The sequence below is a fragment of the Archocentrus centrarchus genome, chromosome 7 (genome assembly GCF_007364275.1).
Source record: "Archocentrus centrarchus isolate MPI-CPG fArcCen1 chromosome 7, fArcCen1, whole genome shotgun sequence".
Taxonomy (NCBI): Eukaryota; Metazoa; Chordata; class Actinopteri; order Cichliformes; family Cichlidae; genus Archocentrus; species Archocentrus centrarchus.
In genome coordinates, this window is record NC_044352.1 from 24,221,441 (window position 1) to 24,245,978 (window position 24,538).

The 24,538-nt window shown below is 41.0% G+C and overlaps 1 protein-coding gene across 5 annotated transcripts in view; it reads left to right on the forward strand.

The window, feature by feature from the left end:
- prdm16 (PR domain containing 16) overlaps positions 1–24,538 on the forward strand; it is a 174,190-nt gene that overhangs the window by 86,550 nt on the left and 63,102 nt on the right. For all 5 annotated transcript variants that reach the window (XM_030734103.1, XM_030734106.1, XM_030734104.1 and 2 more), the window contains exon 3: positions 9,681–9,728. In XM_030734103.1, coding sequence (XP_030589963.1) covers positions 9,681–9,728 — 48 coding nt within the window. The remainder of the gene's footprint in view (positions 1–9,680; positions 9,729–24,538) is intronic.

Here is a 24,538-nt window from a genome sequence, read left to right on the forward strand (position 1 = left end):
GTAATGATTGTTTAGCTCCAAAATCTATTTCTTCCCTTGTATTTGTCTGATCTTTTTAAAATTGTTTTTATTCATGTGTTATTTAAAGTTGATCAAGGAGTGGGTGAAGAATAGGATACATCCCGGCTTTGGAGATATAATAACAAAAAAGGAAGGGTCAAAATCCTATTCGCAAACATTTTCCAAGCTGATTGCTCTTGTTAGATGACTAATGGAAAGTCCCAGCTCCGACTATGCAACTCCCCCAATAAAATCATCTGTCATCATCCCATGGACAGGCCAGACAATTAGACTGCTATAAACTAGGGTTCATAGACCAAAATGGCGCATCCTATCTGTATATCATACCAGGATGATGAGGGTGATGAAAAGCTCTACATTAGAAAAAAAATGATAAAATCGTATCACAGACACACCATTGACGAAAATAATGATAAGAGACCTGTGAGGCTTGATGGGTCTGAGGTGTGCAAGTGGGACTTAGTATCCCTTGCTGAAGGTTTGTGCTGATAACGGAAGTGCTCGATAAGCCGGAGAACATCAATCTTAGTGACAGAGATAGTCTCTGCTTCGCACTAATAGGGCTGTAAAAAACCTTCACCTTATATGGCTCAGCTAATAAACTCATCTTTGATGAGCACGAAGGTCAACGGTGTAGGTATTAATATTCACCTGCATATAGGTGCATATAGAGGTGCGTTTTGTCTTTGATAAAGAGTCTTCAGCAGTCTGACATACCTGCAATAAGCTGATAATGGTTTGTTTTATTAGTTTTTGGTTTATATGTCATGACAGTCATTGAACTTCAGAATGACATGAGGTATCTGTCAAATATTAAAATTTTACTTGGCAACATCTTGCACCACAAAGTCCACTCTTATGCAGAGCTTTTCCATTCAGTGCGGCAATGATGTTGCTTTTGCAACATCATTGCCGCGCAATCTTTTGATGTCTGATATCATGTGACACTTCAACTCATCTTGGGTTTTGATGGCAAAAACATCAGACAATGGCCTTTGTACAAGGGAGTGGAACAGCTACATTATCTCCAAACAATTATATCTTTGAGATGCCCACAAGGCCAAACCAACATACCAGACTGGTCAAACAGACTCCAAAGATGCAACTGTATCACTGTCAAGCAGCAGTGGGCAACATGTCTTGTTTTTTTTTTTTACCAGTTTAACCCGGACAGACGAACTTTAGGTCAGCTGAGGAAAAAAAGACAGTGGTGACTCATGATGTTACAATTGTCTGGGACACTGTAGCTGTGAATGATATCATTAGTTGCATTAATCATAAGAGCTTGACATTTATTGCGGAGTTGATGGGTTAATCCTGTGGACTTAGGGACACTTCCTGAGGTGATAAACGTTGCTATCTCTTGGGATCAAGGCTAAACAGAGTATGAGAGAGACAGAGAAAAAGCTAGACAAAGAGCAAACGAGCCCCATAAAGGTGGCTGTGTAGCAAATAATTTGAGAGAGCAAATCACTGAGTGCAGAATGGTGGCTGATTTCTTTACATTTAATCAATCACATTACCTTTGTGTTGGTGCTCTTCAAATGTGTGGTCTGTTTTCCTCTTTTATTCAGTATTTTAGAAGATTTAATTTTGAAGTCACAGTTTTTGTCATTTGGATTGTCGACTGTGGCCTTTTCCAGAGTTCCTCCTTAGAAAACTAGCCAGCAAATCATCCAGTGAGTACAGAGAGACTGTGGAAGCTTTTATACCATTATTTAGAACATACATAATTGCCGAAATACTTAATGACTGGTGAAATAATAACAGCTGAAACTCAAAAAAGGATTTTGAGACCATTATTTGGCACTTTTGGCAATCAAGTGCGTTGTCTTTCTTTTTCTTTGTATAAGCCCTATGCTAAATTTCTGGCCACCATGGTAAAAGAAATCATTTATAGCCAATATCTCCAGACAGTATCTTTTGGCAGTAGCAGCTGGCTTAAGTACTCTAGTCTTTATATGTTTCCACCGTGTAAATAATCTGATTGGCCACCAAAAGAAATCACAAGAATAAACAGCACCTTAGTTACAGTCCATTTGTTATACACAAATGCTTTTTGTGCTTTATCTTCACATCAAACTCAAAATAGCACACATGCTAATAGCAGCTATTAAAACTATTAAGCTGCCATTATTATTGCTGGTATTTATATTGTGCACAAGCTTCAGTTAGGGATAATTGCATTTGAATTTATTCTGTTAAAAAAAAAGCTTTTAAGTTAGTTTTTTTTTTTTACTTTGCTTCTGGTTACAGCTTAGAATGCTGACTCAAACATGTAGAGCGAGACTTTTTCGTACTCACCTGGTGGATCTGTTTCTGTAAGAGAAAAGATATTGTCATGCTTAACAGATACACCGCTTTGTCTTAGTCATGTTCGATTGTGTGTTTTGTTGAAAAGTTTATTGGCACAATTTAAAAAAAAAAAAAAAAATACTGCACCATTTACTTACGTTCTGCTGATGACCTAAGACCTAAGTCCCGTGTCTTGGTAAACACAGAGACCAGTACCAGTACAAAATGACTACTGGCTTAAGAATGTGTATGCTGATACTAGAGTGTGCAGAAACTGCTGGAGGTGCTTGATAATTGATCTGGATTACTGTTAGTACTGTAATTATGTAGCCTAATGGTTCTAGTATGTGTATAATTTGTCACTGTTTGGTGCATCAGACCAAACTCATATTTCCAAAGTACACTGCCAGGCACAAACAAACATGTTTGTTTGTGCCCTTGAACAGGAAATTCACGTTCAAGCCCTGTTTGTTTATCTGCCACAGAAATCTCATCAGCAAGTCACTTGGCATGGCTTTGGCCTTCTCAGGCATCATCATAATCATCATGTGTAGGACTTGACCTTGGTATAAACCCATGAAACCCTTAAGATATATATATATATATGGAGTTTCAAGGGTATGCCTGACTAACACACGCAGCACATATGAAAGCTAACATACGGGCCTGGAAAATGCAAAGCAAAAATCTTCAAAAATCGTCCTTTTCCTCATTTCCCTCTGTCTTGCATAGTGTCGAACATCTCTCCACATGCAGTCCTCTTGTTTGAGCAAGCTTATTCTTTTTGTACATATAATGGGTTTAAAGTAATGAAATGAAAAGCTACCAATCCCATGCTGTTTATGCTGAAATATGCTTATGGTGTAAATATTTAGCCTGACCCTGATAAACTATATGCAATTTACTCGCCAGTTGTCAGTCATCACATGACAATATCTCAGTGGTTGCTGTCCAGAAAAGCCTTGATGCGATGAGAGATCTCCCTCTCTTTTTTTCTGTGTCCTTTTCTACCTACTAAAAGGAATTCCTGGTTTGAATTAGGGATTCATATTGGCTCTAGACAGAGGGACAGACAGTGTGGTCTGGTATATGTAAATACACAAATTCAGTTTGTAAGGGGAAATGAAGATCTGAAACATATGACACTGCTGAGCTGAAAAGGCAATATCAGATTTACGCCATGCATCAATGTAAACATTCATATATGCACTGGATCTGTATGCATCTTGCTCAGCTGAAATGAAAAGTATCTGTGGCATGACCTTTGATTGAATTTATATGCCCCAAGGTCAAGACTCTAAATCTTACTCCATAACCTCCTGCTTGCTAAGAGGCAATATGTGTCATGGAAAGAATAGGAGATCATAAGAAATAAAGCAATATGATTTTTCTTCCTGTTGCCATGTGTCGATAAACTGCAAGCTTTATCAAAATGAATAGGAAAGACGCAATATATCATCATCCGAAAGGCATGCCACAGCAGCTGCCGATGCTGTGTTGGCAATCCTCTTAGGCCAAAAGGTAGGGTTATTTATTGGGCCTCGACCCTGTGGCTGTCACAGCATCTGCTAGCAGAAGATCTATTGGCATGCCCTTATTCACTTATGATTATTACTGATCATCTGCCCAAATGACTTATCAATAAAGTTGAAGCCATGCAGATAATTTATCTGTATGGTTCTGTCGATATAAAGTTCAGAATCAGTGGCCTTAAAAGGATCAGGGGTCTCGGACGTCAGGTGATGAATGGTTGTTCAAGGCTCCCAGGAAAATATGGCCCTTTTAATAAATTTACAAAATCCTTCTCTCTTTCCTCCTCCCTCCACCTACTTTTGCATTCCTTTTACTCTCTTTTTCATAAAGTGAGCTTCTCTCCCAAGGTCTGTTTGCTAAGTGCAAACTTCAATTTGAAACATCACTTTCCTACAAAGAAATGACTTCAAACTCTGCGATTGTATGAATGCAAATATTTGAGCTGTGAGTGTGGCATCTAGACTGCATGTCTAAGCAAGATCTGCGAATCATACAAGACACTGAAATGATGAGACAAGCCTGTCCGGGGTCGACGTAAACCTCTGCCAGTGTATTTCACTCTGTCATTTTCTTCATAAATCACACAAAGACTCTCAGGACACACGGGGTCAAAGCTTGTTCTGTAAATATCCAACGCTTGTATTTGACAAGTGGCTGTGACTTTCCAGAGTCACACAATAGTTGTGAGTGTTTGCCTTCCAAATCTAACCTTTGTGTACTAATCTCTATCTCACCAACAGTTCTCAGTTCCGTCACGGGCCGCACCCTGACCCATCTGGGTGTAGGATTGGGTAACCGATAGCTTTAACGCCATGTGATAAGTGTCTGATCTCCCCTGTTTCTTCCATTTGGCATGCATTTCTTTTGCTTTTACTGATAAACTGTGTAATTTTCTTATACTAAGTTTAGCAGAAAGTGTAGGTAACAATAGGTAATCAGTGGTTATTAGTATAATTATATTCTATAGTAGCTAGAAAAAGAAAGAGCAGGAGAAAGAGAAAGAGAGTGAAACTTTACTATCAGCAGTGCCCCTGATGTTTGCCTTGGCCAAAGCACCTTAAGTCTTCCACTTATTAAAGTCATCATATTGTATCTGATGGACGCACAGCTTCCTGGTATTTAGCAGTGCAAATTTCGACCCTGTTTCCTCTTCTCCTGCCTTGGTCTTCCTACTTACCTACTTAATCTTTGTGAGAAACCTCATTGTTGAGGTATGTTTTTAAGAAGTCATAGCCCTGGGCTTGTCTTGGGTCAACTGTCAAAGCCGCTATCTCTGGGAAGTCCCAAAATAGCCACATTTTACACCCATTTAAAGAGCAAGCCAGAGAAAAGACTTGGAACAACATGCAGGCACTATCTGACTTGATTCAAAAAAGCAGACTCAGTCAGACATGCATCTTTAGTTAAGCAGTCTCTGGCAGGAAAGCGTAAAAGGTTCATTATCGGGGACTCCAAATGATAGCAAAAGACCAGAGAAAAATGCTGGATAGTTGTTATCCCTTTTTTGGAGGGGGGGTTGGGGAGGCAGTTGTGACATTTCATTGATTTTTAGTGCTGTGAGCAAATTTGCAAGCGTGTGGGAGTCAGAAGAGTAAGATCCATTTGCAGAGATTGTGTTTGACATGATGGTTAGCTTCGATTTTAAAGGCTCCAACAATGAAAAACAGAATATGCTCTTTCCTTTTTCTTTCTTTTCTTTTTCTTTCTTGCTCAATGACAAAAATACATTTTCTCAACAGCACATTATTCAACACAACCCACAGTGAAAGACCGCTTCCTCTCCATCTATACGTCAAAAAGATCAATAACCCAACCAGGGCATTGCCACCACAATGAAATTCTGTCAGTGTGCCAAGAAGCTCCAAAAGATCCCAATAAATGCGTAGCAAAACTTTGAATTTGTGGCTTTCTTGGTGTGGCGCTTGCAGCCAATGGCTTGTCAGTCAGGGCTCCGGTTCAAAAAACCCTGAGGTTTGTTTGCTGCTAGTTCTTTTTGGAAACTTGTGGCTTTGTGACATCCTTAGCCCTCCATTGGGCCATGTTACTGTATTGCCTCATATTATCCAGAGTTGAGGAGAATTGCTTTTGGCAACAGAATGCTAACATTTTCCTACGATGCAAACCTCCAAGTGGGGCCCTCTTCTTCTCCTCACTCCAATGGATGAGCAAGCTTTGTAAGGTCCTCCTCTCGTATGGGAACCATGGATATTTTTCTAATCTTCTCACTGGTGAATTGTGTGACTGTAAGGTTAGTGTATGGTTCATTCTTTCAAGAACTGATTTAGCTGTACATTCAAAACAGCCAAATGTGCTTTATAGGCTCCATAAAGAGACGCTGTTTCAGGGTTTTCTGCTGCTTTCTTTTAAAAGGGATTTTGCTCTGTCATGTGTTTTAGACTGTGACAGAGCTTGTAAAAACACTAAGGCAGTCCACTCACTGAGTGTCTCTCTCCACGTCATGTTTTCTTTTGTCCACTTGGTCATCATGTCCTGTCAATACGAATGGTGCTAAAGTGCTGTTGAAGAACTCCTGACTCTGTCCAATAACAAAAGCTATGCTATGAAAAACTAATAATGGAGGGGTTTTCCCTTACACTCAAGTTGAAAGCACACACCACATAGTCTCGCATGTACAAACACACACAGTTACGCGTATTCCTAATGAGGGTCTGGACAGCTCTCGGTGGAAGGATTCTGCAGGTGGCTGCACTTTCATCAAGCCACGACTGGATTTGTTTATGTTTGAGGTCATATGGGCCAGAGAGAGACATTTGTGCGCCCAGACACACATTTACACACTCTGTCTAATTACCCTCACTTCAGTGTTTTCTCTTTTCCATAAGACATATTGACATGTCAGCATTCAACAGGCTAGATACAGAACAAATGGACAATTTTACCTCTCTGTGTGTAGTGGAAAATCTACCCCTCTCAACATAGGCCAGTCTGTATTTCGACCTGTCTCTCCAACCGAGAGTAAAGTCACTTTGAGGCGACGGTGACACGTGCAATAAATCATGGCTCTGCCAGTCAGTGGCCGATCGCATTTTCCTTCCCTAATTAATAGCTTATTTATTTGTTTGGCAGAGTCCCGCTGCAAAGGCACAATATTCTTTGCGTGTTTGTCTGGTATGTGTGTGAGTGTGTTATGTGAGTCAGTATGTGCATACAACTTAGCAGTGTTGAAAGAGCATCTCCACCTGTCTTTGTGAACTTTACATCACAGAATAAGCTGTGAACCACCAATCTTTATATTTAACTTTGAAAGAAGACCTCACTGGGTCACTTCACAACAGACAATCTACATTAAAAATGCACAGAATTGAAACCCAAGGAAGCTTTATAATTAGTAGGCTATATTTCTGACAGTGAACTCAGTGTTTCTGGACTCCAAACTGAGGTTTGGATGAAGGAGTGCCCACACAGTCCCGACCCCCCACCTAAAGCTGAAAGGCATTAAGGCATCAGTAAAACCACTCATGTCTGCTTGCATGTCTTCTAGAGTTTTAGGTTACTCTTGCACAATTTGATACACACACACATATTTACACTTGGCATGTAGCTGAGCAGAGCAGAGGGAAAGTCCAGAAATTGTCTTATAGCTGTTGAACGCCTGGTAGCATTTTAGATGACCCAGCCAAGCTGTTGGTTTTGTAAACTGTTGCAGCTGGTTTGGTGCATTACAAGAAACGGGAAGGTTGTCTCTTCAACTGCAGCCTCTCTCTCTTACACACTCTCTAGTTCACTGTCATTCTACTCCAATTTTAAAGGTTCACAAGCACATTTTTACCTCCCGTGCAGACAGAGTAATCTAATGTCTTTCTTTCTAATAAATAGTCATCTTGAAACCCTGTTAAATAGCCACTGCATTGAAGGATCACATCTACTTTTGTTCCAAAAAATGTAAAAAATTGTCTGTTAATTTTCTGCCATTTTGTAATCTCTCGTTCCTTTAAATCATGATTTTGGCATCTGTGGCTGTTTTTTCAGCAAGCATAAACTTTGTCATGGTTTCTTTATTATTGTAGTAAAGTAGTTTCTCATCCCTATCTCCCTGTAATTTACTAAATTGAAATCATGTTATATAAAATTTGATATATGTAAAATTTGATCATATAAAATTTGATATATGCTTTTTCATACAAAAAAAAAACATAAAATTGGAAGCTCAGCATAGTTTGTTCATTTTTCAGCGATTTATGTTATCATGCCCGTGACGAGTTACCAAACCGGCATGAATATTTGCAGTTTACAAATACACACACAGTTACATGAATCTATGCCTTTGAAAACAAAGGAGCTACAGTCACAAGTGAAAATTCTTAGATCTGATCGCATGTTTACTGTTGCTCTGTTTGGAGTGGATTTCACAGGAACAGGATGCGTCTGTAAAGGTTTAGATGATGTGTACAGTAAGTAGGTTGAAAACACTTTTGTAAGTGTCTGTGGTGTAATTACTACCATTCGGTGAGGCTTAGAAGCACATCCCTTGACAGCTTAATGTAGAAAACCATCGATTAAGGTACATCCGTGTGCATATGGCCCATCTGGATCACTGTTTAGCAAAGGGGGAGGGAGGGTGCAGAAGAAAGAGTCGACTTTTCTGCACTGCTGTGCACTAAAGTTTCTTTTTCTATTTTACTGAAGAATAAACTGTTGGAAAAACTCACAGGCACTTTTTTTTTTCTTGAGGCTCATGCAAGTGGGCACAACCTAAATCTCATGCACATAATTCATAATCACTTCCTGTGAATTACAGCCTTATATTGAAAGGTGCATAAAAGACATCGCTGTAAGCCAGAATTTGAAGAATAGCTCCACAGTCTGCATGGGAGATTCCACAGCAGATACATATCTCTTTTCCCATCACGGTGGGCCACACTGGTTAAGGAAATACAAACTTTAATATGTCAGCTCTAATATAAGGGCAGTCAGTCTTGTCACAACGCCCAAACAACACGCGCACTGTTAACGGGCAGATGGGGAGGATAGCGGGCAGGAAAAGGAAGGTTCAGATATGCTGTGTGTCTGTACTTGGGGAAGTTTTATAGGCCTAATTTTACCTAAACTCAGTAAAGTACTATGCTGATCCTCAACCCCACCCAAAACTGCTCTGAAAACAGTCTGCATTTCTTCTTTGATCCTCATTTACCATCAATGGGCTTCAGAGAGGGAGAGAAAAAGACAGACGAACATAGAGAGACTCTGGGTTACCATTCTGTGTGAAATGCCCTCTCATTGCAGCAGAGCAGCCCCATCTCTTCATCATTCCCCCACTTCCTTCATTTCCTCTGGCAGACACTGGGAGCATTCTACCACCCATCTGCCCCCAGTAAATATTGCTTGAAGGCTTAATTATACACACACATGCTGACACACGCACACACACACACACACACACACACACACACACACATATTCTCAGTGAAATTTCCTGCAATGCTGAAGTGGAGAATTAACGTCAAATGTGGGGCATTCATTCATCAGAATGTGTGCAGTGTTATGTTTGCTTCTGTGTGTGTTTTTGTGACCTCTTAGTCCATTATTATATCCCTCTGGTCACATTTGTAGCCCAGAGGGTGTGTGTGATGAACTGTGAACACCCTGTGCCTTTGTCATCAAGCACCAATGCTTAAACCCCATTTGAAGTGCTGGAACTGATGGTTCCTTTAATGCTTTGATAAATGTATTTGTTTCCCAATCAAATGTTGTTGCCATATTTGTTCTACTATCCTCATAACTTTGGGACAATGGCACTGGTTTGACATAATTAAGTACATTAAAAAGACATGTATAATTATGTATGTTTTTGCATTTGCTTTGCTCGGCAGATGATGAATGACCATGAAGATGACTCCCCTGATAGCTGTATCAAAAAGGTAGGACAGTTAAATTTCTTTATAACACGGTACACCTCCTGTCTCTGTACCTCTGCCTTAATAACTATTCTGCTGGCTTCTTGTATAAATCAAAACTATCTGTTTTCTTGGGAGGATGAAGGAATAAATTGGCAGTTTGTAGCAGTCACAAAAAGTAGGACTGCTATTCCTCATTTGACTGCATTTGTAGGATCTCAAAGAAATTATTGACTGTGTGAGGACTTATGAGTTTATATATTGATACATGAACCTACAGTTGTAGTTGTTACTTGATAATCAAATAAATGTGTTCATCCTGTTGTGGATTTGGCCTATAGGTGCGTAACCATCTGTCTGGTGTACTGTAATCCCATCACTGAAGAATAACAGACAGTGATCTGCGTTCTAAGAAACTCTCTCCACACTCAGATAAAAAAAAAAAGACTGACACTCACACACGTGCACACACAAACACACTGTGACCGATACGTCTCATTGACCAGTCACTGACCACTTTATGAGGTGATAAATTTATTGAAGAGGCTGGGCAGTTTGATTTTATGACCAGTGTCACCAGGTCAAGAAAGAACAGCGAGCGAGTTCATGTCCATCTAATGGTCCATGAAAGAACAATGGCTTCTGCAGAGGGCACACTCTTTCTGAGAATTACTGAAGCCGTGTCGGCATGGCCAACTCAAGTCAGTGGCCGAGCAGTTGAAATCAATACTTGAAAATCGAACAGCAGAAAGTTATATGTTTATCGGATATGTTTTAATGGAGCAACATATATATTTACAGTATCACACCAAAACCAGCAAAAACACTGAGAACGGAATATTTTTTAGTCTAAGCTTGTGCTGGAGTAGCTTTCAGACCTGTGAGATGACAGTGCTACAACATTCATTATACTGTATTTAAGCCTGTGTGTTATCTTACATGACAAAACGATCAAAATATGTGCAGCAAAACTAATGGTGGACTACTTTTCAATATAAAATTTCCTTTTAATAAAGTCATTGAGGAAGAGGAAAGAACACGGCACACAAATATTCACTTAAAGTGCAGTTTATAATTATGGCTCTTAGAAAAACAATATGAATTAAGTTTACTCATTTGCATTTCAGGTCAAGGGTCTTGTTGCGGCACCATCTATAAACAGGCAGGCATGTAAATCACTGGCTGCTTGGTTGATTTGAAATCCTACATTAGTCAATGAGCTTATTTTAAGAGTTGACCGCAAGTGGTTTGGGCTGTTCCGTCTTCCCCACATGTTCGTACAATGTGGAAAAACCTACTTGGTTTTATAAACTACCAACCACCTTCCACATAAGAGTGACCCATGCACTCCACTCTGCACGCACATGCTCTCAAACACACACACACACCCATTTAGACACTTACTCCTAGCCTTCATAGGCATTTACATACATGTAGTGATAGGAGTATAGAGTTGTAATGTGCATACGCTGAGGCTCACACAGATGACAGAACGCAGACTTACAACATGCCTACCTATAGTTAAAAACAAAAAACAAGAAAACCATCAGACACACGCACAAAAACACATTGGCCACATCTCATTATGCAGTGTGTGAGTTGCGGTGGGCCCTCATCGGGCGGTGGCAGACCACATGCCTGTTATGAATATGAATGAAATTATGCATGAGCCATTCCTTATGACATGACTCATTCATCCACATGCAGTCACACACAAACACAGGGCACACATGCACGCACACACAAACACTGGCTTCTCCTGCCTCTACCGTGTTATTACCATTGCTATGCTTGATTAAGGCAGAATTTTAATTTCGTCGTAACTTGTGAATAAACTAGTTCATTGCTGAACGATGTGTTTGCATAACTGTGGGTTATTAGTTCTCTTTTTTTTTTTTACAGTGTGTCACATTCCAGTGAACAGATGTGCGGTTATGCATATATATGTTGCTATAGTATAGATAGGGCCAGTTGTCTACATGCTGCTACTGTGTGCGTTATTGAGCCACTGTTAATGGTTTCAGATTATCTGGTGTGGGCAGGCTGCCCGCTCCTGCACAAAATGGGCAGAAAGTTTAGGATCGGATGAATAAGGTGAAAATATGACTTACTTTTGGCTTCTTTTGATAGTATAATTTTATGGTAATTTCATATAGTAATATATTACTTTACTACTTACTTTTTTTATAGAATACCATGCAGCAAATTAAGATTGGATTAACAAAAATAATGGACTTTTAAACAAAACAAAAACAGAAATGGATCATTCAAGAACAAGCAAAAAATCAGCACATGCTCTCTCACATTGTAAAAGAAGAGATTTTATAGTAATCCTACAGCAATCACATATAGAAATATATATGATGTTCACCCTTTTGTTACACTAACATTCCATTTGGCCACAAGCCAAGACTGTGTCAGTCTGAAAAGGTGAGTAAAGGCTAGTGGGAGCCACCATTAGAGCCACGATTAAGGCAGCGGATAAAATGGAAGCAAAGATAATACTGCAGCTCCTCTCTTCTACTTACTGAAAGCTGCCTAAAGCTGCCCTCGCAGCTATATGTTTGTGAGTCCGTGTGTGTGTGCGTGCGTGCGTGCGTGTTTGTATGTTTGAAGTTTTTTACTGGCTTCCACACATGCATCTTCACCTCACACACACAGACAGCAAATGAAAAGATCTGTTATCTGAATCCCTTCTTTGCTTACGCTCTCCATCTTCTTCCACTCATTTTATCCATCTCTCTTTCTCAGCACATAGGATGGTGTTGTTGTAGCTATAGATTCCTATCAGTGGCTATTGGTGATAGGATCAGGGATTGATAGGATCAGGGATTGTTTGGTTTGGTCTGGTCTGGCCATACAAAACAGGACTATCTGTCTGTTTAGCTGTCTAGGCCCTGCTTATGTATATTCTCTTTCACACACACACGTACACACAAGTGTACGTGTGTGTGTGAACATTAGTAGAGTATTGGAGGACTTGTGTTTCTTTTTGGATTTCTTGGATTTAAGAGTGGAAGCTAGATACGGAGCAGGGGGAAAGACCACAGTCTGTGCAGTGTGTGCGTGCGTGTCTGTCTGTGGGTCTCTGTGTGTGTTAATCCTCATCTTCAGAAGAGCGCTGCTGTCCACGCCGACGTGTGTAAACACTCCAGCAGATCAGATGGCAGATAATGACTTCCAGATAGACACCCTCCATTCAACCAGAAGAGAAAATCAATGAGCACTGATTGCTTTTTTCCCAAGACGATCATCTCCCCCGAAGGGCTACTATCTATCTTTTTCTCTTCCTATCTCTCCTTCTCTCTCAATTTCTCTCTCTCTCTCCAAGCCCCATTCATTCACCTCTCAATACCACTGAGATTGAATCAATTCACGCTGCTTTTCACAGGCGATTTTCTGTGAAAAGATACAGAGAAATATCTGTTTAAGACGATCAAGTCTCTGTTACTGCTTTGCTCTTCCTTGCTTTTTTCTCTAACTGAAGGTGGGCATACTCACCTAATGCATCAATACTGCACTGATGAATTCCTTATAGTGAAAAATGTATTTATTCTGTGCTTGATAGGAATCCACATTTTATACTTTTACTCAAACTTAATCACCTGACTGTTTAAAATCTGCAGCGTAATGCAGAGTTTGCAAATTGGAATATGACATGGGTTGACATGAACTCTGACCTAGTAAGTTGTTCCCATTCCGTGTTGAAAGACTAGGGAGCCAAATGGGGATCAGCTGCAGTTCTGAATCTATGGGTGTGTATGCACACACACATTGAATATCTTTTTTTTTTCTTCTTCTCCATATCAAGCTGGGGAATTGAGTCTCTAAATACACAAGCTAAATGACCCTAAATGTATGAGGGCTATTATGTGGACAGAGGGAGGCTCATGGGTCACAGAAGCGATCCAGTGCTCCTGGCTATAGTTTACCCTCGTCCAACACCCTCACACTCCCCCATGCCTCCGCCTGCTTAAATAGGCTCATGATTGATTGATAATTATGATAATTTGTTTGAAATGATTATCTGGATATTATAATCACTGCCACCCCAGTGTGCCACGGGGGCAAGTCATTTTTCATGATGCTGAACGTCACAAATACCCCCTGGTTACAGGGGCAGGCACTGTGTATGTGTGTTTCACACACAAACACACACATCAGCACAAAGCACAGTGCAGGTCTAAAGTTGGATTGTAGAAAACATCGCTGTTACATTTGAATTCCACTCAGAATATGTCATATATGCATACGCTGATAGATGCAGAGAAAACCTAAATTAATAACTGCATAATTAAAGCCCTGTTTTTCTAATTCTAATTCAGATTTACTCAAAAATATGAAATTGTGTTGCTTTTGTGTGTTATAATGTTCTAATAAAAAAATGATAGATAGATAGATAGATAGATAGATAGATAGATAGATAGATAGATAGATAGATAGATAGATAGATAGATAGATAGATAGATAGATAGATAGATAGATAGATAGATAGATAGATAGATAGATAGATAGATAGATAAACATCATAATCATTAAAAAAACATACAAACCATTTCATGATCAGAAAATTCCCAAACATCTTCTTGTTATTCTCAGGCAATGTCCAAACACCACAGCTCCAATCATCCCGTCTCCCTTGTCATCTAAAGGAAAGAAAGGGGAGATGTGTGTGTGTGTGTGTGTGTGTGTGTGTGTGTGTGTGTGTGTGTGTGTGTGTGTGTGTGTGTGTGTGTGTGTGTGTGTTAGGTGTTGGGTGTTGGGGGGGGTGCTGTAGGAATAATATTTGTGGTTTTTGCTTCACCCCAAGATGACTTAATGATGATATGAGTCTCTTTCTTCTGCTGGGCAGGGTTACATTTTAATGGTGCCTGAGTGACATGTTTTCATTTGGCTGTGTAGCCCCCCATCCCCACCCCACCTCCACCACCAACACCAACCAGCGCCACGACCGTCACCACCTTCATCCCCTTCATCCCCTTCCCCCCTTTAAAATATAAACCACAAAATGCTGCACTGTGTCTGGTCCAATGAAGAAAGTGGTCTGAAAGCAGAGGCAGTCACCTCTGAGCTTCTAGATAGTGTTTGTGTAGAGGTTATGGAGGGATGAGGTGTGGCCCCAGACAGACAGACAGACAAATATGCAGAAACTGAGGACATTAGGCTAAACTCATGTATGTGAGCCAGCGCAGGGGGAAAATCTTTTAGCTCATAATCGTTGCCTCCTGATATTGCACTGTGTATAGAAATAGAAGGTTGATAAGTATATTAGCTGCCTTTCAAATGCTCAAAACACACAGTCAGCACAGTTTCTACATATTGAGCTATTTAATAATGGTTTATCAGTTACGTAGCAATAATGCTGCAAGAGCAGTTTAAGAGGCTTCTGTTGAAGCTGAAAACTTCTTAGAAGCAGTAAGTATTTAATACCGGAGATAGATTTTTATAGGGAATTTCTAAATGTGTCTGTAGTCACTGGTTACAGTAGAAGATTCATTTGTCCAGACTTTGTTAGCCAATAGTGTTGATTTGTGGAGGGTCACATGCGCCAGACAAAGTCAGGGTTGTTGGAAAAGAGGTGGGGAGTAGGAGGAGAGGTGAAGACAGAAAGAAATGGTCTTTCTCTTTCTCTGCCTGTCTTGTCTGTGGGAACTGTCCCAACTATGGTTACTGCAGAATGCTGTCATTATGCCTTGTGAGGAGCATTCACTCAGAGGCTGCTGCTGTGTGTCACTGTACTCATGTATGTGTGTTTGTGTGTGTGTGTGCACGCACATGCGCTCTTGAGTGCCACTTTTAACTCGCATTGGCACTTTTAACTTGTGTGTATGTGCAGCGTGTGCATGTGTGTGGGCCTTGACTGACGCATCTTTGTTGTTATCGTCAATCAAAAACCAACGTCACATTGGAGTGAAGCGCTGGGAGAGGAATTCAAGTGGGAATGAAGGAAAGAAAGAGTGGAACAGATAGAGAGAGACAGAGCGAGGGGGCGGAGGAGAAGCACGAGGTGATCGGAGGCACTTTCACATCAGCTGGCTCCCTGACCCCTGTCTTTCTCTCTCTCTATCCCTCACTTTATTTTCTTCTGCCTTTCACTTTCTATCCTTCACTCATTCCCTCTCGCAGTCTTTGTCTCGTCGTAATCTCTCTCCCAGTGGCCATTCCCACCACATTCTCTGGGGTCACCCAACAAAAGAGGGAGGGTGATACTTTGACAGTTGCGGGGGTTGTCATATGAGTTTCCTCGCACATATTGACCTCACACATTCAATTTTACTATGGTTATGGGGACAATCTGTTACGCCCAAACTACAATCTTCTCAATAAAAGTCTAAAAGACCAAAACTTTCCTCTAGAGCAGCTGAACCTCTGGGCTTATTTTGCTAAGTAATGCCACCTTATTAGTTTTTATATATGTTCCTATGATTAATTCAGCAAACATAAGCCTAGAGGGACATCTTCACACTGAAATATTTTAGCAGTTTGCATTTTGTTCTGCAAATGCATTCATCTGATTTTGCATCTGATTTTTTAAACTTTAAATCAGAAATGAAATCCCTGCCCAATTAAAGTCCCCCAAACAGGAGCCTGAATGGACCCTGATACCATCACAGCCTGCAGATCTGCAGGCATCAGTGTGTAACTCTCAACTTTTGCTCATTTCGGACGCAGTGCTGTTCATGCATTGTTTCAGAAAGTGGAATTTTCCTTTAATGCTTATGATTCTCTTAATCCTAATGTGGAATTCTTGTGGTGTGTAATTCAGTATAAGACACACACCATCTTGGGAAGGATCCCCCCCCCCCCAAAAACAAAAAACCCCCCAAAAAAAAACAAAGAAAGAGAGACAACATGAGAGCCGGCAAGGTGTTGACATGACTTAGTGTCTATAGAGAGACTGGCAAGAGATGCAGTTAAAGCAAGAGAGTGTGCGTCAATAAAGATGGAAACGCTCAGAAAGCAAGAGACAGCCGGAGGCAGGGGGATGGGGGGGCATGACAGGGAGGAATGCCAGAATGCCCAAGAGAGGCAAGAACTGCCAGCCCGGTCACAGACAGAGCCCGTCTGGAGAAGAGAGACAGAGAGAGGGGGAAAGAGCCTGGCCCTGTCAATACAAGGTCATGTGAAAAAAGATCCCTCTCTCTGCACCCACCCACCCATCCGTCCATCCTTCCCAGTGTCCACACATCATTTTGCCCCCTTTGAATATTTTAAATAGACAAAACATATGAAAACTCATCAGAAATTAAAGAAGAGAAAATGAGGACATTAAAAGAACGCGAGGTGGAAGAGAAATATAAAAGTGAAAGATGCGGTCATGGCGGGAGACGGAGGGAGTGTGTCTCAGTGTAACCGGTCTTAAGGGAGCTTTTAGCCACAGAGTGGTAAGTGAAGCATGTCATGTGTTGAAGCAGCTCTGGTCAGCTAGACATACACACACATACTCATATTAGCATATTGTCTGTGTGTGCTAGTGTATTTTAGTGTGTGCTTGATGGGCTCCAGGTAGGCCAGAAATTTTACTTTTTTTTTATAGTACTAAGAAGTTGTTAAATTTATCAGTTACTTTCACAAGAGCCAATAGGATTTTGTGAGCAGCGCCTTGGTTGCTCTTCAAGAATCACAAACGCAACAGCTGCTCTTTAACCCCTCCCAAAAAAACAGTGGTAGATGTGCTGGTAGTGGCTAACAGGGATCCAGACAAATAAACAAGCAAACTGATGACACAAAGGAGACAAAAACACACTTTTATATAAGGCAGATAAAAGTCCACTTTCCAAAAAAGAAACAAAGCAATCTTCATGACTCAAAGTGTGTCTATTTTTCCTTTTTCCTGTTGAAGATGTTATCCCAAATGAGAATTATTATCCAGATCTACAGCTCTGTGGTCATGGAGCTTATCGTTTTAGCTTTGCATACATTTTCTCTATGAGGTAGCCATAGTTACCAAGTGCACATGCTCACCACTGCCTGACAAAGAAAGTTTAACTGACAGCCATCTCCCCCAGATGTTCTTAGAGAGCAAAGAGGATGGTCATAAATATTGTCTGTTGTCAGAAACGTGTGACGCTTGCTCCCCTGCAGTGGTCTGACTTTTTATTCTCAGACAGTAACTCCTAAAGTTATGCAGTCTTTAATTTCACAATCAAAATTCTGGCACCTCTTTAGTGGGTTTAATACATTAAATGTGATGAAAATCTTTTCATCCAAATCGTATGCAGGTTTTGTTGCACTTTGCAACTTTTTACTGCTTCGTTAGATATTATTGATATTAATAGCTCTTATGAGTTGCTCAACATTTCTTCTTTAAAGGTTGTTCACTCCAGTTATTTATTAATAAACTGCTGCTAATTGCTTTTAAAGCAGTTAACGTATCGTTGACTAAATCAATCTTGATTTGGAATCCACAAAAGGATGTGAAATATGTGGCGTTATAGCTCCTCAAACAACTCATTTTATGGGCTAATTTTTCTCTATAGTTGATGGTATCTGTACCTGTTGCTGCAAATTAGGATAATCCACCCTCAAACACATTCTGAAAACCAGGGTTTCTGTCCTCTCTATCCCTACTTTATCCTTTATCCTCACTTCCTTCCCTCTCCCCCTCCTTTCATCCTTCGATCCTTCCCTCCAATCTCAGCTGAACAGTATGGTCTTTGACTGAGTCTTAATCTTCATTACAGGGCATTAGTCCACTGGGGAGGCCCTGTCTCGTCTCCCCACAGCGCAGCCTGGCACTGTCCCACAAGGGACGTCCTGCCACGGCACAGCACAGACACCCTGCCAACCCCTCTTGCCTCCCACTGGCTTCACCTTGGTTGCCCCTTCGCTCAAATGAACTGTTAAATAAACGGCAGGCCTTAATCCACATGAAGGAGTGGGGGTGGAGGTGGTGGAGTAGATGGCATGGCTGGTCAGAAGAAACAATAGAGTTGGCCCTGGACGCCTCCATTTAAAGCAACCATCAATCATACTCACCATGAGATTTCACTTCCTTTCTTTTTTTATGTAGATTTTATCTTTCATGATTAAATCTCAGGGAATCAAAGCACTGGTAATCTGAGGCATGTGGGTGAGCGCTCATATGCGGTCCATGAGCATGGCCTAGTGTCTGATGAAGTATCTGTTGTATGTTTGTAGGTATATTGCCTGAAGAGGAAAGTGGCATACAGACTACTCCATGGTACTAGCTTCCCTTTTATGCATGTCTTCAAACTGTCACATAGTCGCATAAAGAAATTGCTCATGTACATTAATGCTCTCCTTCTCAGGTGAAACATGTATACATGAATACTGTATACTGCATATATAGTGTATCACTTCTTTGAGCTCGCTAACAAGGACAGTTGACTTGCTGTGAATTAGATAATTAAAGAGGATGGCTAATTGAGTAAACAACCATCGGGGCCGTCACCCCTAATTAAGTGATTACAAGGAAGAGCACACTCAGCCAGCACAGTGCCAATTAACACACATACAAACACACACACGGAGACACGTGTGAGGACATGGAGAATTATCTGTTAGAGAAACAATGATTAGGCTGAGTGGGGGATCCCAGGAGAGGCAGCCACTGAGAGGGCATCAGACACACACACACACACACACACACACACACACACACACACACACACACACACACACACACACACACACACACACACACACACAGAGCATCCTCCCAAGAGAGGGTTTTCTGTGTCCTAGCAGTAATTCATAGTGGATAATCCTTTTATTCAGCTAATAACACTGAAACTAATGGGAGAAGTTCACTGTAGTCACAAAGCGTGACCTACACACTGCTGATATGAACCCTGCAGACAGTGCCTGGGCACTGAAAGAAAGGACAATCTAAAGCGACAGGCTAAGGCTCAATTTAAATGAAACTACACATCCTCTCTTTGTCAATAGTGATTACTCTTTCAAGTAATAGACCTTTGCAGAAAAATCAAATATCCAAATGTAAAAATCCAATTACAGCGTTGTACAGAATATATTTACATACAATGTTGTGGTTCTTCACTCACCTATGTAAATACTAAAGTCCATTTTATGGGAATACACATCGTAAGTGAACCCCATTCAAATCCCAGCTGTGACATTTCAGATCAAGATGCTCATATGAGGATATTATCATAGAGAGTGTTTCCCTAGGGAGAATTATCCAGAACATTAACCAGGGAGTCAAAATTATTATTTTGCCCCATTTCTCCTTGGGGAATATAGCAGCATGAATATGACATGATTTATTTGAATATAAGCTATATCTAGTCAAATATTTATGTGGCTATTAATGACTTTGCTCAGAGAAAACTGACTCAATCGTGAAAATGCAAAAGGTCAGACTGTAATTGAAACTATACCAAATTCAAAATCACATCTTTGGGTCCAGAAGTCACATTTAATTTCACACAAAAAGAGATTATTGCATGTTTTCATAACTCATTTTAATCAGCTGTTTTTCCTTAATGCACCAGGTCAGATGTAATATTTTCCTGAGTGTACAGGATTTTCACAGCAGAGCTCAAAAGCAGATCAACTTGGCTTAAAATCCACTTACAATGAAAAAGTTGGAGGGAAAAAAAAAAAAAAAATGCATTAATTAAGAATCGCTCCGGGGATGAAGTTCAATTATTTTTGGGGCAGAAAAGATTTTCCATCTCGGTCAGGATAACTGCGGTGTGGTGTTATCTGCTAACAACAAGGCCGGGCTCTCTACTCCCCTACCAGCACCATTGTGAGGCTGATTTAAGATCCCCAGCTAATGGGCATACCTGCCTGACAAACATGACTTCTTAGCAGGTGACTCCTGTCAAGTATGTCTGAAATAACAGGTAAATGAATTAGCAATAAAATGGACTTAGGGTTAACAGGCAGGGGTGCCCATTATTACAGCTCCTAATCACTAAAGAGATGCCATTCACTTGCCTTAAGAAGGCAGCATTTTTCACCGCTTGCTGGCCACCGGCCCCCTCAGAGCCACAACACATTTCTAATGGAAGGCTCTCTGCTTGAGTTCCAACCTCCCGAAAGCCCCCAACCATTTCTTTCTTTCACTCTCTTTTCTCTCCTCCACCTACACCCCACTCCCCCCTTTCTCTCCTGTAAGATTATCAGTTTTGATTACTGCCGGCAACAGGCTCTTACCAGCGGTCGGAAGCGGCGTCTTACAGACCTGAAAGGCCCTCAGCAGGTTGCAAGAAGCTTTTGAAATTATGGGGCTTGGCTCAGAAGGAAAGTGCTCTGCGCGCCGCTTTGTGGCCATTTAATCAACTCCTGACTTTTGATAGTCAAATAATGGCTAATTACAGTAGCACCTGCCCACAGGGTTAAAGGGTGGAACAGATTTAATGAGAGAAAGGGAAGAAAGAGATGGAGCGAAAGAGACAAGAAAATGAAAGAGAGTGAGGAGTAAAGAAAGATGGAGAGTGTGTACTATTATCTTCATGTCTTTCTGAATGGGAGCAATGAATCACTAAACCCTGCATGCTCCTATATGCCACCACCTCTTCCTCACAATTAGGAGTTGTTTTTCTCATATAGAGCACATGATTGACGAGGGTGGAGTGGTACTACGTGAGAAGAAAGTGAGATTGAGAGAAGTAAGACTGACTTTGATTAATGGTTTGTGTTTGTATATATGGAAAAACACAAAAAATGCTGAAGGATGCTTATCTGAGCCTGCATTTTTCTTTCCTGTCTACTGTAATAGGTGCTGGGGTTCAGCTCAGCTAACATTAATTATTTTGAGACAACAAATAGTCTTTTCATAGCACAAACAGTAAGTTCATACGCATAGAAATCATCTGTAAATTAAAATAATTGATTTACAATTGATTGCTTCATAAAATTGCTCCCATGTCACCCTTTCCTCAAATTTCCAGTCTATTTCTGTCTCTTTCTCCATGTCTCCAGGGAGGCAGTTAAAGAGATAATAAGTGAAGAAGAATGGGGCTATTAAAGGAACAATTTGATGATTCACACACCATATCCAGCGTCCCGAAACAAGACGTGCTTGATCGGCCACACCCAACACCCCCCCTCCCAAAACACACACACACACACACACACACACACACACACACACACACACACACACACACACACACACACACACACACACACACACAGCTGGGGCGGGAGATCAAAGCATATTAAAAATGACCTATGTGTCAGTGCATTGATCTAAGACCAGGTGGCACCCATATATGCAGGTCGAGGCGCTTGTTTGCTTTTTTGCCCCCTCCTTTTTCTCGCTTTCTCTCTTGCCCTCTCTCTCTTCCGCCTTTCTTGTGACCAGCGACAACTTAGTCCCGGAACTCTATTGTTCAGGCACAAAGGCTATGTAAAGACACGTCAGCGATTACAAAGCTGCACTGGCACAGCTCAATTACTCAAACGTTGCTGTGTACCATGGTGGGATACATGTGTTTGTCGGTTGAGTGTGTGCGCGCTAGAAAAAAGTCAGTGCACTCGCAGTGAGTGCGTAGCCCCTGTGAGATATTAACTGGGTTGTGGCTGTGTCAGCAGCGCCGCACTGTGTTTTTACTCTTTCATGTTCCATTTATTTGACCTCTGACCCTCAAACACACAGCAGCCTCACTCCAGCCCCCTTCGTGCACACCTCTGCACCTTCACGCACAAACACATGCACACACGTGCAAACATCCACCCACCTACACACACATCTTCAAATAAAACGGAGTAATCCATTTCTCTCTTTGACCCTCTCCCTTTTTGAGCTATTACAAACCATATTTGCCCCATCCAATCAGTTTGATTAATCATGCGCCAGACCAAAGGCTTGCAATTAGATGACCAGAGCATTGTGCCCCTCTCCTCACATAAACACATCCACACACAGACACACACACATATACGCACTCTCACACACACACACTGGCGCTTGTGGGGAAGTATTTCCCCATAGACGTCGTCAGTGTGACAGCACCATAAACTGGCCATTTATCAAAGTGTCCCCCCAGTGCTCACACACACACACACACACACACACACACACACACACACACACACACACAAATGATTAGAGAAGTAGTCCCAGGCCATTGTCTTAGTGGTGGAAAAAGCTATTTGTTAGAAGCAAATTGTCATTTATTCATAAAACAAGGTAAACAACTTATCATCTTCCAGTTTTCTCCACCTCCTGACTGTAACTATGAGTTGTCAGTTATTGCAAAATTAACTGATTTTTAACCTTTCAGGGGAATTATATCCCATATTATGTCATGCATATGTCCCAGCACCAGTGTAACTGCACATCAAACAGCATGGCATACTTTTCAGCAAACTTATTATGCTTTTGAACTGTCATTAAATCATGTGTATAAAAAAATAATCATTGAAAGTTTATTTAGTTCTGTTTTTTTTTTTTTCTTGGGTAAAATCCATTCAAGAGGTAGACCCTGTATGCCCTGAATCCAAGGAGGCACATAAATGTGTTTGTTTGTGTGTTGGTGAGTCTGTTGCCCTTTAGTAGTATCCACATGACTAAAGTAATGCAGAGCCCCTGCCATTCTTTATGGCAGTGGGTCAATAGTAATAATAAAAGAGATATTCATAGCCATGTGGGGAGGGGGGAGGAGGGGGCTTTCACTCTGCTCTATCAGTTGAAGATTTAAAAGCCCTTTTTTTTCTCTTTACTATTTTTTATCTCAATATTTCAGTCTGTTCACACAAAGTGAGAGTAGTGGTGGAAACAAAAGCTGCTCTGATTCTACATCCTATTGATTTCTGCACACATGCATATTTCCTTTTGAACTGTTTGTGATATTTTTATAAATTATGGTTTTTTTTGTTTTGTTTTGTTTTATTTTGGTTTTTTTTTGCAAGTGAGTTCACACACACATTAGGCAATAAGGCAGTAGATTAATGTCTCTCTTCACAGTTATAGCGTCTGTCCAAGAGAGCCATTCTAGCCATGCAGGCGGGTCTGCAGCGGCTCACTGAAGCCCTTTTTATTGCTGGCCTGTGTTCCGGAGGGCACTCTGTGTCAGTAATCAGGATATGGGGGTTATCCTGGCTGACCTATGTATTGAGCCTGCTAGTGCAGCCATTTCCAGTGCTAACACAAGGTAAAAGCTGCAATTTTCTCTGAGAAGCAAAGAGAGCCTCTGGATTGCTGCCCTTAAACAACATGGTAGGCCAGGAATGAGCTGGCTGCTCGACCTGGCATCAAATGTTTAGCAAACGTTGTTACAAATATTGAAGAACTACAGTCAACATTATAACCGCAGAGAGTTTACACAACATGCAAGTTATATAGCAGAGAAATACCACATATTCTTAGCACGAATCTTTTTTTTTAGAAGCTTCAACAGACCCTCTGCCAGAAGAAAACAAATATTTCTACTTTAGCTAGGTGTGCTCCTCATTTTTCAATTCATATTTTTTGTGTCAATTTCGCAAAGCTGTGCTCGTCACAAATGAAGGGTTGTTACAGAAATTTGGGTATTCAGTGAAGAGTTTTGCAAAATGTCCATCAGCGTCAAGAAAGTCAGGAGAGAACAAGATGGCAGTTAATTGTTTTCTAAAGGAATTAGCTTGGCCTGGCCCTCTTGAGCCCTGCCATCTTTTGAATGGCTGACACTTTATTTGTTTTGTCCCTATAACAACAGAATCTCCCGAGCACCATAGCACCCGCTCACCCTGGTATTGTCACAGGCAACGAGACTCACTTTTCCCTTCCTTGTCTCTGTGACGGGGGAAAAAAAGCCCCAGGGTTTTTACACAATCACAGGAGGCAATGCAGAGGTATGTGTGTGCCGTGATAAGACAGAGCGATGGGAGACAGATATGGGAAGGGCAATGGTGGT